The 14,768-nt window shown below is 36.1% G+C and overlaps 1 protein-coding gene across 1 annotated transcript in view; it reads left to right on the top strand.

Moving 5' to 3' along the window:
- Positions 1–493: 493 nt before the first annotated feature.
- Positions 494–14,768, top strand: part of NCAPG (non-SMC condensin I complex subunit G) — a 30,588-nt gene continuing 16,313 nt past the window's right edge. Inside the window, exons 1-9 of the mRNA XM_010313509.2 lie at positions 494–901; positions 1,519–1,728; positions 2,562–2,790; positions 4,363–4,508; positions 5,449–5,533; positions 8,493–8,685; positions 9,889–10,038; positions 12,370–12,510; positions 13,524–13,647. Coding sequence (XP_010311811.1) covers positions 791–901; positions 1,519–1,728; positions 2,562–2,790; positions 4,363–4,508; positions 5,449–5,533; positions 8,493–8,685; positions 9,889–10,038; positions 12,370–12,510; positions 13,524–13,647 — 1,389 coding nt within the window. The 5' untranslated portion in view covers positions 494–790. The remainder of the gene's footprint in view (positions 902–1,518; positions 1,729–2,561; positions 2,791–4,362; positions 4,509–5,448; positions 5,534–8,492; positions 8,686–9,888; positions 10,039–12,369; positions 12,511–13,523; positions 13,648–14,768) is intronic.

The raw sequence follows: 14,768 nt of genomic DNA, 5'->3' as shown, positions 1-14,768 counted from the left end.
CCACCCCAATTGCTTCGATGTAAGGCTCCCGCTTACAAAATGCAACTGTACTAATTTCTTCCAGACGATCACGTCCGGAGACGACTTTGGAAGAGTGGCTAAGGGCAGTACCAGAGTCTGTCAAGCTTATTCAACTCTTTTGCGCCAACGTACGTTCTGGAAATCCTCTCGCCCGACGCTTCTCCTCAGCCGCAGCAGGGCTGACACCGAGCCTGCTTTGAAACAGCCGCTCCTGCCGTGAGCGCGCCCCCAGAGGCGGAGGCACAGCGGCCGCAGCCCCAGGCGCTCCCCTCTCCCTCCCAGCCCGCCCCGGAGGAAGATGGCGGCGCGGCGCTTTCCGCGCGCTCCCCAGCTAACGGCCGCTCCGCCCGCCATTGCTCGCCCTGTCAGCAGCGCGACACGGCCCAACCCCCGCCCCGCCTCCAGCGCGCGGGGACGAGCACGCGCACCCCCGCCCCCCCGGGTTTCTCGCGAGACCGGGAGTATTACTCGCGCCGAATTTGAAGCTGGGGGTGCGGGCGCTGCGGCCGTTGCTGGTGTGCGCGCGGCGCCTGGTTTGTGGGCGGCCCCGCGGCTGGAGCAGGAGGCGAGGAGCGGCTTGGCTTGGCTTGGCTGTCGGGCGGGAGCCTCGGTCCGCTTGCGGTGGGCGCTCCTTGCTCTTTGCCACTTGGAAGCGGCCTTGCTGCTGTAGGGCCCGGTGCGGCCGCAACAGCTCTCCGCCTTCCCCCGGCGGCTCTGCGCTACGGGAGTGCGGAGCGGGAGAGTCGCGACGTGACTTTTCTCTGCAGCCATGGGAGCAAAAAAGAAACTTCTGCAAGTCAAAGAAGCCTTTCAGCTGGCCCAGAAGCCTCACCAGAACCAGGCGAAACTTGTAGTGGCTTTGAAGAGCACCTATAATCAGGTATGGAAGAGCATCTATAATCCGGTATGCCCGCCCTCGGGGCGTGCCGGGGCTGGGAGGAGCTGAGGGGAAAATGAGGGCGCTCACGGTCTGCTCTGCCTTTCGTTCAGGGGGCCTCTTCGGCCTTGTTTCCCCTAAAAAAACCTGGTGAGGTCATGACTTAAGAAGAGCCTTGCGACTTTAAATTAAAAAAAAAAAAACGGCAAAAAAGAAAGCTGTACTCTGTTATACGCTGTTTTCTCCGGCGAACGTGGGTGTAATACTGGCCCACGGCAGGTATTAATGATGTTGCTGGGAGGTGTTTGGATACCCGAGAAGTAGGTGTGACACAGGATAATAATGGTGAGGGTGTCGATTGCCCTGTTAGCAGGTAAATGTAAACTCCAGAATGGAGCCCAGCGGTCCAGACAGATGCCTGCTGTGGAGTTAAAATGAAATGTCCAGTGAAGAGTGTGCAACAGCGGGTGTGCCCAAACTGCTGGCTTTAGTGCTTTCAAATTTAAGTGGAAGTTGTCAGTTATAAACCCCTTTGTTTTATTTTTCTATGGTACTGCTTTTGAAAGCTGAACCAGGTAGTTAGCTTCTGTTGTGGTTTGATTTTTACTTTTTTTTTTCAGTTGGAAGATAAGGAAGATTTTCATGAAAAATTTATTCATTTCCTTAAGTATGCTATGATAATCTACAGACGGGAACCAGCAGTGGAACAAGTGATCAATTTTGTGGCTAAATTTGTTACTTCATTTTATCAAATGGAGAAAGAGGATGGTAGCGAGCAGGGAGAAGAAGATAATTTGCTTCTGAATTATGTGTTTAACTTTCTGCTTGAGGTACAGTAACACTTATTATTAAATCTTTAATATAAATGGAAACTTGCATTGGGGAAAACTTGCTGGCACTCAAGATGATACCTACGAACTAGAATTTAAAAAATGAAAGCAAGGCAAAGCTAGTGCTTCACGAGTAACACTGCCGTGCCCCCAACAACTGGATTTCAAAAGTTAGGCCTGTGAGAAAATACGAGTTGTTTTCTTACTTGGCTGTCAGATGTGCTGTTATAGGCTTTATTATAGGTGCGTTTATAAGTGTGAAATTCTGGAAGCGTGGAAATGAATTTATACTGTTTCTTTGATAAGTAAAAATGTTAAAAGATCTTTCATACAAGTATGGTTGGCATATGTATTATTCACTTCTGCTTATTGCAAGTGTTTTATAGAAAGAAGATTGACAGTTCCAATATCATGAAAACACAAGTAGAATTACATTATCTTAAACTAGTGTTTTGACACAGAAAAATTATTGGTCACACCAAGATCACTAGTCATCATTGTTAATATCTTTTTTTTTAACCCTTCTAATGTTTTATGGAGACAAAGGGGTAAGTTAGCTCATGTACCATTGAGTGGTAAGCATGTTTCTTCCTTTGTAAAGACTGCTAATTATGTAAAGTGCTGTAAGTGATGGGCCATAATTGTTTTCTAGTTCTGTGACTATTTAATCTTATTAAAAATAAACTTAAATAGGAAAAGCTTTTGAAATACAGAAGTGCATATTTCATGTACTGTATAGAATATTAACTACTTATATGTGCATATTAATAGCTGTATGTTGAAAATGAGGAATGTGTGATTGTAAGAGTACTTTTGTTTTTTCTTTCCCTAAGTCTCACAATGCAAACAGCCATGCAGTTAGGTTTCGAACATGCCAGCTTGTTAATAAGATTTTGGGAAATATGCCAGAGAATGCCCAGATTGATGATGATTTATTTGATAAAATTAATGAAGCTATGCTGATTAGACTTAAAGATAAATTTTCAAATGTGAGAATTCAAGCTGTCTTGGCCCTGTCAAGACTTCAAGATCCCAAGGATGAAGACTGTCCTGTTGTTAATAGTAAGTAGTACTGGGTTTTTTCTTTTAAGAACAACATATGTTGATTTACATTACTTTAAAACATTTTTAAGCACTGAGTTAACAAATATTAGAGGTTATTCTTGTAATTATTTGTAAACTGTGGAGTTCCTTGCCAGAGGAGGTTGTAGATGCAAGAGTTGTGTATGTTCAAGGGGAAAAAACAACTGAAGGATGATGAGAATAATGGTGTGTTGCGAAGTGGAGATATCATAGGTTTTTTCCAACCAAAACGATTCTTTCAGATCATCAAGTCCAACTGTTAACCTAGCACTGCCAAGTGCACCACTAAACCATGTCCCGAAGCACCACATCTACATGTCTTTTAAACACCTTCAGGGATGGTGACAACCATTTCCCCGGGCAGCCTCTTCCAGTGCTTGACAACCATTTTGGTAAAGAATATATGTGCTTGCTCAGTTCTTACCCTCCAAGGACCCTTTTGTATTATTAATTGAACTTCTACACTAAAAAAAACACTTAGAGGAGTAGAAATTATGATAGAAAAACTTATTTTGCCTCAAATCATGGCTGTCTGCTCCATGAGAGGCAAACTTGTTACTGACATTGTTGACCTATGGGGTTTTTTTTTGTGTGTGTGAATCTCATCTTGTTCATGGATCACCTTCTCTAAGAGATGAGCACCTCAAGAACCCAGGTTTCTCGATGCTGTTTTTGTGTGCTTTGTGGGTTTCTTTGTGTATGGTATGATTCTTGGCCTCAGCCTCTACTTCCATTGCCTCAAGGTAGACGGTCTCTAGGTTTGCACTAGCACAGCTGCTGTTGTGTGAATTGTGCCCTAATTAAACTTTACGTACTGTCTTCTGTGAAGAGAGTAAGTTAGTTGGATTTTCTTTGTTGTTAAGGCACCTTCTTTGAAATTATATTTTCTGAGTGTTTATAAGTTGCTTATTTAGGAGCACGTAAATGTCATAGTCAATCATTGTCTTATAGAGCAAGAAGGTGAACTCAAGTATTCTCTGGTTAAATTATTTTTGTTGTTGCTTTTAAATTTGAGGAAGGGTCAAGAATATAACAACAAGCATTACATGAGAGATTTGCTATTTGATTTTTGGTTGGCTTAATGGAGATTGCAGTTTTTCATTTATAAGAAAATTCGAGGATCTGCCTCAAAGGTAATGAAGATGTATAGCCAGTGAATAGAGGTCTTAAGGGCCCAACATTTGGAAGCATTTTATTTTTTATTTTTATTTTTTTTGTCCAGTAAATGACAACGTGGTTATTTATAGGTGGGTTCTAGAGTAGCAATTTTTAGAGTTATTAACTGAAGATCCTACTTATGATTGCAAATATTATTTTCATAGTTGTATTTCTTTTGGGATCATAGCTCAGCATGTAATTGCCATAAAATCTTGGGTTTGTGACCCTAAGCTGTTCCTTATATTTGTATGAGCTATACAGGGGCAGAGGAAGGGTTTTAATAACAGCTGCTGGTTTTGTTTTTTTGGGGGTTTTTTTGAGCATTGTCTGTCTGTTTTTTCTATAATGTTTCAAACTGTTATGAAAACATTATTATGACTATTTTACTTTCAGTTTACAACACATTGCTTGAAAATGATTCAAATTCAGAAGTGAGGCGTGCAGTGCTGTCATGTATTGCTCCATCAGCAAGGACTTTGCCAAAAATTGTAGGCCGCACTATGGATATAAAGGAAGCTGTCAGGAAGCTAGCATATGAGGTAAATTGGATCAATTAATATTAATTTCAAAGACTGATTTAGGAAAAAGGCTTTAAATCTTTTATTATATTTCATTGGTTAAACACTAAGAATGGTTAAATAATTTATTTTCACTTACCAGAATTTTGAGGGGGAGTGATTTAATACACGTTTTCAAGTTAAAACCCCTGAACTTGCTTGATAAAAATTACTTTTGTGGTAGAACTTGACTTTTCGGGATCAGACAGTGAAAGTATAGATGATGTATAGAGTCTTTTGTTTTCTATCTGTGCATTTTGTGATGTTTGTGAAGCAATTTTTCTTCTCTGTTATTAGATAATACATACAATAAAGTTAAGATCATAGCAATACTAGTGTAAAAAAAAAAAAAAAGGCGTTTTTTGGTATTCCAGTTTTTAGAATTATTAACCATTACTTATGGTTTACATGTAGGGCTAAGGGCAAGAAGGTATGCTAGCACGTATATTTCTTTTGCAAGCATCTTAGGCAAGGTCCTCATAGTACTCAGTTTTTTCACACAGAACCATCTTCTTTCTTAACTTAGATTAAGTTATAGGTTTTTTAACTGAATCTCTGTGTTAGTAGGCTTTAGGAAAAGTACATACTTTAGTCATTTCATTGCAGGTGTTCATTGATCTTGGAGCTTTAAAGAGAGAACAGTTTTTGTATCCAGGTGTTGCATTCAAGTGGAGCTGCCAAACTTTTAAGCTATTTGTTAACTTTATTCTTACTTTATTTTTGGTTTACATTTTCTTCCATGCACAGTAATCTACTTGTTAATGTATTGGTACAATGCTGATGGTATAGGTATTAGAGGCTTTTATTGACTTATGGTTTCTATGGATTGATAAAACTGAGAGTTTAAACCCACAGGTAGTTAATAAATACTGTTGTTATCATTTATATAAATGTATTTTAAAGTCTTAATTTTTTTTTTAAGGTTTTGGCAGAAAAAGTTCACATGAAAGCTCTGTCAATAGCACAAAGAGTGAAATTGTTGCAACAAGGACTTAATGACAGATCTGGTAAGCTATCATATTTCTCAACATCTTAATACAAATGTCTAAGAATACTTTCTGATGTTTTGGGGATGACTTATGTGGAAACTGTGATGACAATAATAATAATGAGCTCAAAGGGAGTCATGAGGTACCAGGAAATGTTTAAGCAGAAGAAATTCTGCTTGCTGCTTTGGTTTTCCAGTCCCCTTATAAGGGACAAACCAGAAAAGGATTGCACTTTCAAGAAACTTGAAAGCGACTGGGCTTTAAAATAGGACCAGATGCTATTAAAATTAAAAACCAACAATGTAATTAAACACAGAAGTAGAAAAATGTAATTAATTCAGTGTATTTTGAAAAATATTTCATTACAGATATTTTTGTAGCTAATAAATATATTAAAGAATTGAAATGCAAACATTAATATTGATTTGATAATTGTTTGAAAATGTTTCCTGTGTGTGTTTGAAAAACTAATCAGCTGAGAAAATTTCTCTCCCTTTAACTAGCTTGAATTTTTTTAATGAATTTTTGATTGACCCTCATTCATTTCATTATGAAGCAGCTTTAATCTTTTTGATGTTTTCTGTACTGCATCATTTTTATATAAAGATCCATTCAGAATGTACCCATAATTGTGTGTGATGTTGTTGCCAAAAGATCAGAAGGTCACATGCATCTGAGTGAGACAATTTTGGCCTGCCTACATAGAATACAGCTTCCCCCCCCCCCCCCCCAACAGCAATTATATACATGAGTTTCATAATAGCTGCCAATTTTATTAGGTGCTATTGTGTTACCCACATACTTTGTCTGGAAAACCTGTACTAAGCCCTGTTGAATTTTAGTCTGAGAATTTTCCTTGCTTAGTGATGCGCTGCTTGTGAACTGTGAGAATATGACCTATGTGGATATTCACTTAGAGAACAAGACAAAAGTACTGTGTTCATTGGTAACTGGAGCTCTTAAAGGTCTGTCATGTATGCATGTCATTTTTTTGGATCTACCTTTCTTTTTGGTTAGTTGGAAATCATGTTAGTATGTTCTTGACAGCAAAGGAAGAGAGGATTAGCTGAGTGCTTTCTTATGCTCTATAGAACTACACTTGTACAGAAGAAGGACTTCTTTTTAATAAATGTTAATTAGCATTTTTCCCCCACCGACCCTGATTTGATCTATAGTAGTCTAATGAAGTTTATCAGACTTTAAGAAAAGTCCAGCACTGAAAAACCTGTGTTCTGAATTACTATTTATTATCAGTTTACTAGTTTGCTGTTTGACCTAACCAGCTGCCTGCCATCCCTACCCTGCCCCAATAATACTTGTTCTTGGCAGATAACCCTCTTGTCTTAGGGTGAATGTGTTTCTGTTTTAGTAATCTTTCAAAATGGAGGGGGAAGCTACCTTCACTGTTTTTTTTTTTCCTGTGATCCTTCATTTGTCAGGAACAAGCATTTGTTGTGTTCCCTTACTGAGAAGGTACAGCCTTTCTACATGGCTTATATTTCAGTGACATTGACAACACAAAGAACTGCCTTCTTTTGTGATCCAGAGCAGATACTTTCTCTGTTGGTGTCTATCTCTTCCTTAGGATGATTCTTCATCCCAGCTATTGAGGACTTGCTCTTTTTCTTGACACCTAGAATCACAAGGGAGAAAGGGAGAATATCTGCCAGGGTATGTAGCCTCACTAATATGATTGATATCATGTGCTCTTTGCTAGGCAAAAGAGGTTTATATTCCAAATTGGCTGTATTTATATATACATCCACCAATATTCCCTCATTTTCATCTGCAAATTCTATAACCTTGAATATCTGTATCTTTATTAAATTTGCTTATCTGAGTAACTCTCAAGCTAACAAGAGAACAACCTGCTCGTTCAAGGTTGCTAGGTTGGAATTTTGGATGTTTTTTCATATCGGCTTCAGAACAAGGTTTTATAATTAAGACCTGGAAGACACAATCCAGATTCTGCTTAGTTCTACTTTTCAGGGTGCATTCAGCTGTCAATTCTCCACTGTCATTCTCTTTCATTCTACTACATTCTACTAGTATGCACTTTTCACCTTTTTGGAGAGGTTTCTCATTCTTAGGACCTTAATTTAGCTCTTTCAAGACATTTTTACAGCTCTTTTTGAACTCTTGACTATATTTAAGTGCAGTTTTTATTATTGTAAGTTACATATGAGAGGAAAGATGAATGTTGTTAGTGTGTGTGGACTTTATTGTTTCCATTATATTGGTTATTGTTTTCTAAAAGGTCCTAAGAGCATTCTTGTATCACTCTCTAGTTAGTATGTTTTTATTTCCACCAAACTATTAGCCTTTCTACTTCCCTGCTTAAATCTATGTGCATGTATTAATGATGTACATAGTCTACATGTTCCCATCAGTACTTTTTTCTTGATTAAATAGTACTCTACTGATCCAGAAACCATTTGTTCATTGCGGCAATGGGGAGCAGGGACTTAAAGTATCTTTATGTAAATTTCATAATCCAGTTGAATAATTGAATTAACAGCCACACAGAATTCTTGTGTTCGGACTAAAGGTCTGTACAGTAGTATTCTGCCTCCAAAAGTGGCCAATTTCTAAATGTCTGAAACAGAGCAAGTATATAACAGTGCTTCCCCAGAATATTTCCTTGCTCCACAAGAGTTCATTGTAGATTTTCTGTGTTGAAGTTCTGTCTTTACATGTAATGGGTTTCGGATGGAGTTGTTTGAAGTTTTTTTTATTCCCTGTAGGGGAGGAAGAAAATATTTTGCCTCAAAAATGTAGTAGTGTTCCATAGGTAATTCTTGTTTAACTGTTGGTTTTTTCTTTCTTTCTTTTTTTTTTTTTTAAGATAATATTATGTTCAACTATATAATAACTTCTTTCCAAAAAGCTTTCTCTAGAAAAATGATTTGTGAAAGTATGTAAAAAACTTGGTATTTTTTGACCTTTAATGTTTTAAACCATTTAAATCCTGTATTAGATGCTGTCAAGGAGGTAATGAAGAAGAAGCTGCTTCAAGCCTGGTTACGATTGACTGAAGGGGATGTTTTAGAATTACTTCATCGACTGGATGTGGAAAACTGCCCAGAAGTGGCCATCCCAGTACTAAATGCTATGTTTTCATTGTCTCCACTTCATGACACTGTTCAGAACTGTAAAAACCTTGACAGCAGGTATGCAAATCAGTTTGCATTTCCAAAAGATGAATATTTTGTATAAGAATATTAAAGTTTATATCTAAATGAGGAGCAGAGTAACTATTACCTGTGATAAGACTGGTATTGTGGTGTAAGCCATGATGTCTCTCTGGTGTTTGTGTACTTAAGTGTTTTGGATATGCTTTTTTTCTTCTTTAAAAGATTTGTGTTTGCCAGCTGAAAACGATTGTGCCAGGTAAGCAAGAGGAAGAAATGAAAAATGTCTTTGACTTCTTGTTTACTGAACACCTCAAAATCAAACTCTTAGAATTTAAGAGAAGGGAGTAAATTAATCAACTAAACAAGCTTTTCTATGAGTAACAACTTAGAGTCTAATTTCCTGTACTGTCAGTACAGCTCACAATAAAATTTACTTTTAAGTAAAGACTTGTCAGATTAGTGGGAAGCCATCAAATGGTCAGTTTTAATCTACATGTTGCTGGGGTTTTTGTTGTTTTCTTTGTGTGTGTGTGACCTAAAAGAAAAACAGAATTGTTATTGATAGTTTGCAAGTAAAATGGGATTCGAGGGAGTGAGAAGTACTACTGACAGTGATACCCTGTCTTTTCTGTTTTGAGACAACTTAAGGTTCTGCTTCTGAAAACAAAGATTATATGCCATACTTAGCGTGGGAAAGACTATAGAAAGGAGTGGGGTCCTATGGCTGGTAATTGGGGATAAGCTTATAGAATGCTGAGAAGCAGTTCTGTTACTTTTTGCATTTGACATACTACAATTGCTACTTGAGTACTGTGTGAAGGTCTTGTATTAAGAACAGAAGAAACAACTCATAAACAGAAGCTGAAAAATAATTTAATGCAGTCATTGCATTTCTGCAGATTAATGGAGTTCAGTTTTCTGGACTTGTACAGTGATAACAATGTTTCATACAGTACTTGGGTGGTTGCTTTATGAGGTCTTGAAGGGTTGAGCAGAATTTTTCTGCAAACTGACTTGAACAGCCTTGATTTAAAATACTGAAAAGTGCAATATAGTGAGAGGCTCTGTGTTCTTGCTTAAGAAAGAGAAAGTTATTTTTGTCAGTCTTTAAGTATTTCTATGGGGAATACCTTTGACAGAATTTTATTTTCATTTTAGGAAATAATCTATTTCTATACATTTGTTGTCTTTGACCTTATTCTACTTATCTCTGTAATTATTGAATTATTTTTTGTTTAGAAAACTGATTCCACTGGAAGACTTAACAGCAGAGAATGTGTTATATTGGAGATGTCTTTGTGAATATCTAAAATCAAAAGGTGAAGAAGGTGAAGATTTACTAGAACAGATGTTGCCAGAACCAGCTATATATGCAGATTATTTATTAAGGTACATTTTATTTAAAAATAAATCTCTTACCACTAAAATAGATTATTTTTTTTAAAGTAGAGAATATTTCTTTTATTCAACTATTCAGGTTTTCTCCAAAGCCAAAGTTATGCTTGATCAGTGAATTTTTTTTTAAAAAAACACTTTTTTAAAAAAGATTTTTAACAGGATTTACTTCTTTAAAAAAAAAAAACAAACTGTAAAAAGCAAATTTATAACTTGAAAACAAATTTTGGAATGTCCTTTATCATGAATTATCAGCAAGATGGACTGCTAGATCAATAGCATATAATTCTTTGCCATTTAAGGTTATAGAATAATTGTTCTGTAATATGCAGCTATCCTTTGTCCATCCGTTACTGTGTAGGTTCCTGTTTGTTTGCAGAGCTTGCAGAAATAGTTTTTTAGAGCTCACACAAGCCAATACTCTTGTTGTAATTTGTGAAAATAAAGTAAAATTGGCTGCTGTCCCTAAGAGAAGTGTTTTTGAAATGGAAAGTTCATTCTCTGTCCTCTGCTCAGGCAGGCATGCTTCCCAAAAAGTTATGTTTGAAGGCAGTGACAGAGCTGCTAAATGAGCCAATTACAGAACATTTAATCGGGTGGGGGAGGGAGGGGGGGAAAGGTTTGTTAAGTCAATCTCTTTTACCAAAGTGAAGAAAGGTAATTTTTTTTGTCTCAGTGGGATACTTTAGTCTTTACATAAAATTTGAACAGAATTTATGTTTGTGAGCACAGAGAATGCTGAGAAATCTTAACTGAGGTATTGTACTTATGGAATGTAGAGTGAAGCTTCCTGAAATTATTATAAATCAGATCTGCTGAAAAATGCATTGTTTTGATAATGTTTCCAATTAAAAATATGCGTATTCTTTTCTCACTTCAGTCGTGTAGTTTAGTAGTGGTACTTACAGAAATCGTTGCTACTTTTCAGTGTGAAATTTGCTAACATGTTTCATAAACTTTTAATAAACGAAGCATCAGTGCTTCCTTAATTTTGAAATGTGGATCCAGACTGGTAGGTGTAAATTTATTCATTCATAATTAATTTAAGAGTCCATAAAACATTTGTTCTTCAAAAAAGGCTTTCTTTTTTCCATCTTATCTTACTCAAAATGCCTTCAATCATCTTCCCCTTCAGGAAGAGGCTGAGTAAGATTAATTAGATTTGCTGGTACTTGTCTGTAGTATCAACTGTTAAACTATTCATTGGTGAGCTGTGTCACCAGTTGTTTCAAGTAAGATTTGCAGTTGTACAATCCAAGCCTTTAGTTGCACTGTGCGAGTATCAGTTAGGAGTAAGAAACTGCAAGTCATTGATACTTAAGAAAAAATGCAGAATTGTAAGCTTCAGTTAGGTATTTCACTACTATGTGGTGCAGGTAATGTTATTGTTGAATGATCAGAAACAGCTGCTTACATTGTTGTAATTTCAGATGTTCTTAAATGGTAGCTACATGCAAAGTTTTTGTCCTAACTTTGAAGACATTTTTAAAATTTGCTAAATTTAATGAGCTGTTGCTGAAAAGTATCTGCAAAGCTGTGGTAGAGATAAGCATCTTTTTCACAGCTCATATCAGTATTTGTATTTTATATATTGCATTATATTCAGTATTGAATTTTGTACATGATATGTTTCACTTCAGATTCTCTGAACATGCATGCTTTCATTGATGGATAAAATTTCTATAAAAGAACAATGATTATAGAAAAAGAAACGGAACAAACTGATTACATTTTCCAAACTATGTGGCTGAGTGTATCTGACAATAGATTGTTGGTTTTCTGTGATGGCATCCTTGATCAGATAAAGAATTTAAAATTCACTGTACACTTTAATGATTTTTCTTGTATTTCGCCTTGTAGGCAATTTATTATTTCTGAACATGTAGAAAAATACATAGTACCTAAATATGCAGAAAAATACTAGGTTTATATATAAAAAATGGTACATGTTTACATTTATTCCGAAGATGCTGCCTTTATGCAGAGATGCAGAACTGAAATCGCATGTATAAGCATAACTTGTCATTTTCTCTTTCTTACTGCTTTGTGTTTCAAACAAGGTTTTTTAATGAAGTGCATTATTTTAAAGCTGTACATTATTAGGCATAAATAACTCGAGCTATTAATCTATGAAAAGAAGAACACACGTTAATTTTTAATGTTTGTAACTAAAGTAACCACTTGTTTACACAGGACAGGAAAGTGGTGGGGTTTTGGGTTTGTGTGCGGGTGCGTTTTTTGTTTGGGTTTTTTTTTGGTTTTGGGGTGTGTGTGTTTTCCAGCAATGATTCTGAATGTAATTATAGCTGTTCTGTTTGGATTCAGTTACCTTCAAAATATGCCAGTTCTTAGTGAAGAACAAAGAGAAGATTTTACTTGTTTTGAAAACCTGATGACAAAAGAATTTATAAGCCAGCAACTGATTCTTATCTTAGGCTGCATGGACACCACGGAAGAGGGAGGAAGGTAAACTTAAATATAAAATCTGTGTTATTAAGCTTATGGCACTTACGCCTCTGGACAAGCATAGAGTCTTTGTTGGAAAAATAACCTCATCAAACAAACAAAATACAGTTCTAATGCTAGCTGGAAAAAAAGACATGGTCTCTCTAATGGAATTGTTCCCACAAGCATGCCAAATACTGCCTGCTTACTTTTATAGAAAAACAAGTTTTAATGCAGATACAACATTGTTTGGGGAGAACAAATTAGTTGTTTTAATAACGTATTCTTGATATTATGAAGTTACAAGACTATTCATTTGGAACTTAGTATATTAAAAAAATCAAAGGAGATAAATGGGTTACTTCTTAGCAAATGACTTGTAGTAAGTAGCCTGTGTGTTTCTTATGTTTTTAAGCCCACTCTGCTAAGGCCTAAAATGTTACAGATGTTTCAGATGCCAAGCTGAATTGGACTGTGTTAACTGAGTGATTCCTATAATTTGAAAAGCCTTTTGATGTGAAGTAATAAGAGTGAATAAATTTGGAAGTTCATACCATCAAAGGCATTTTAGCAAAAATTGCAGTTATGATAGTACAAACACAGCAATAATTTCAAACCCTCAGTTGGAATGCATTATATGTAATACTGGACTTGTAGGACAGTTTAACTTGTAATTTTTTTAATTTTTTTTTTTTTTTTTTTTTTTTTTTAGTTTCTAGCCAGATAGTTTTTATGAAAGCATTCTACAGTATTGATTGACTGTTTTCTGCTAGTATGACCTTTCACTGGACAGCAGTGACACTTAATTAATCATTTTCTAGTCAGGAGAAATGAAGTAAAATCAGGAAAAAACCAACAGAGCTAAGTAAGAAAATGTATTCAGCAGTTAATATAGCTATAGAGAAGTTTCTCTGGGTTATTGTGTTATGAAGACTACAATACATAAAAGTGGGTAAAATATTAACTCTTATGTCTTCCATTTTCTTGAATAAGCAAACAGATTGTTTGATTTTTTTTTTTTCTCTTTAATGCAGAAAGCATCTGTTAGTTACTTTACAAAAGATTCTCATTCTACCTGCAACATCAACAGCCCTTATACCTCTGCTTGCAGAAAAATTACTGAGTATTGTTAAGGATGATGACAGAAGGATTCAAATTGTAAGTAATTCTAAAGGCTCATTGTTTTCTAGACTCTGCTTTCCCTGTATATCAAAGAGCCTTTACAAAGCTTTGTAACAGAAATACCAGGAATTGAAATATTTTTAGTTTGGAAAAACATTTATGTTCCCCCTCTCCTTTTTTTTTTTTTTTTAGCATAGCTACTGTGGTTTTCTAAAGATCTTTAGAATGTTTGGCTGGAGTCGTAAATATAATCCTCCAGTTAGGAAAGTATTACACTTTGACAGCCTGTTTCAAAATCATTTGTCATATTAGATCCAAACAGTTTTGTCTAGAACATTCAAAGTGAAGATAATTTCTCTTCCCTCCTTTTAGCTGAGATGGGTACTAAAAGCTCTTATTAGAAAAGTATTTTATATAATACAGTTGTTATATGCAACGTAATTATGTAAATGTGACTTCTGAAAAATGGACCCTTGGTTTTGCTCAAATATTTTAAATGAACCTGAACTTAAGGACAGACACCACTTTTGGAAAACCTCATTCCAGTGGGTAAAGCTAGGATATAGGTTTGTTACATGATTACAATGGAAGAACTATGGTAATCTTAGCATTATAGTACAATAGTAATAGTAAATGTGTGCATTTCTATTATGCTAGTGAAATACACTGATTCAGTACATTCTGTTGATTTGGGTACAGCTTGAGAGGAAAACTGAGGTGATCTGATACAAGTTAAATCAAATTAAGACTATCCTGTCTCATTCAGTCTTTAGTTTTCCTCATGTTTCATCTCTTTATTTTTTTTTTAATTGGTGTAATGGGTCTGACTTTAAGGAAAAACCCTAACCAACTGAAAAACTCTCATCCTAGTTCTGCTTCTTGTTCTATGCATGTATTTGGCTTGTAATTAAATTACTTACATCCTTCCTATACTACATGTGGTGGTTTAAATGATAGTGTTCTTAGTTGTATTTTGATTGAAGTAGTAACAGATGACCTTACTCTCGTTACCAGTAATTCTTTTTAAAGCATGTGTTCAGCCCTAGAGGAGATGGTGCCTGTGAACTGTTGGCATAGGAACTGCTTAACTTATGGATATACAGTCTTCTATTTTCTTGCTTACCCTAACTAAATGGTAGAAAACACTAGACTTTCAT

The sequence above is a fragment of the Balearica regulorum genome, chromosome 4 (assembly GCF_011004875.1).
Source record: "Balearica regulorum gibbericeps isolate bBalReg1 chromosome 4, bBalReg1.pri, whole genome shotgun sequence".
Classification (NCBI taxonomy): domain Eukaryota; kingdom Metazoa; phylum Chordata; class Aves; order Gruiformes; family Gruidae; genus Balearica; species Balearica regulorum.
This window is presented reverse-complemented; position numbering and strand designations above follow the sequence as displayed.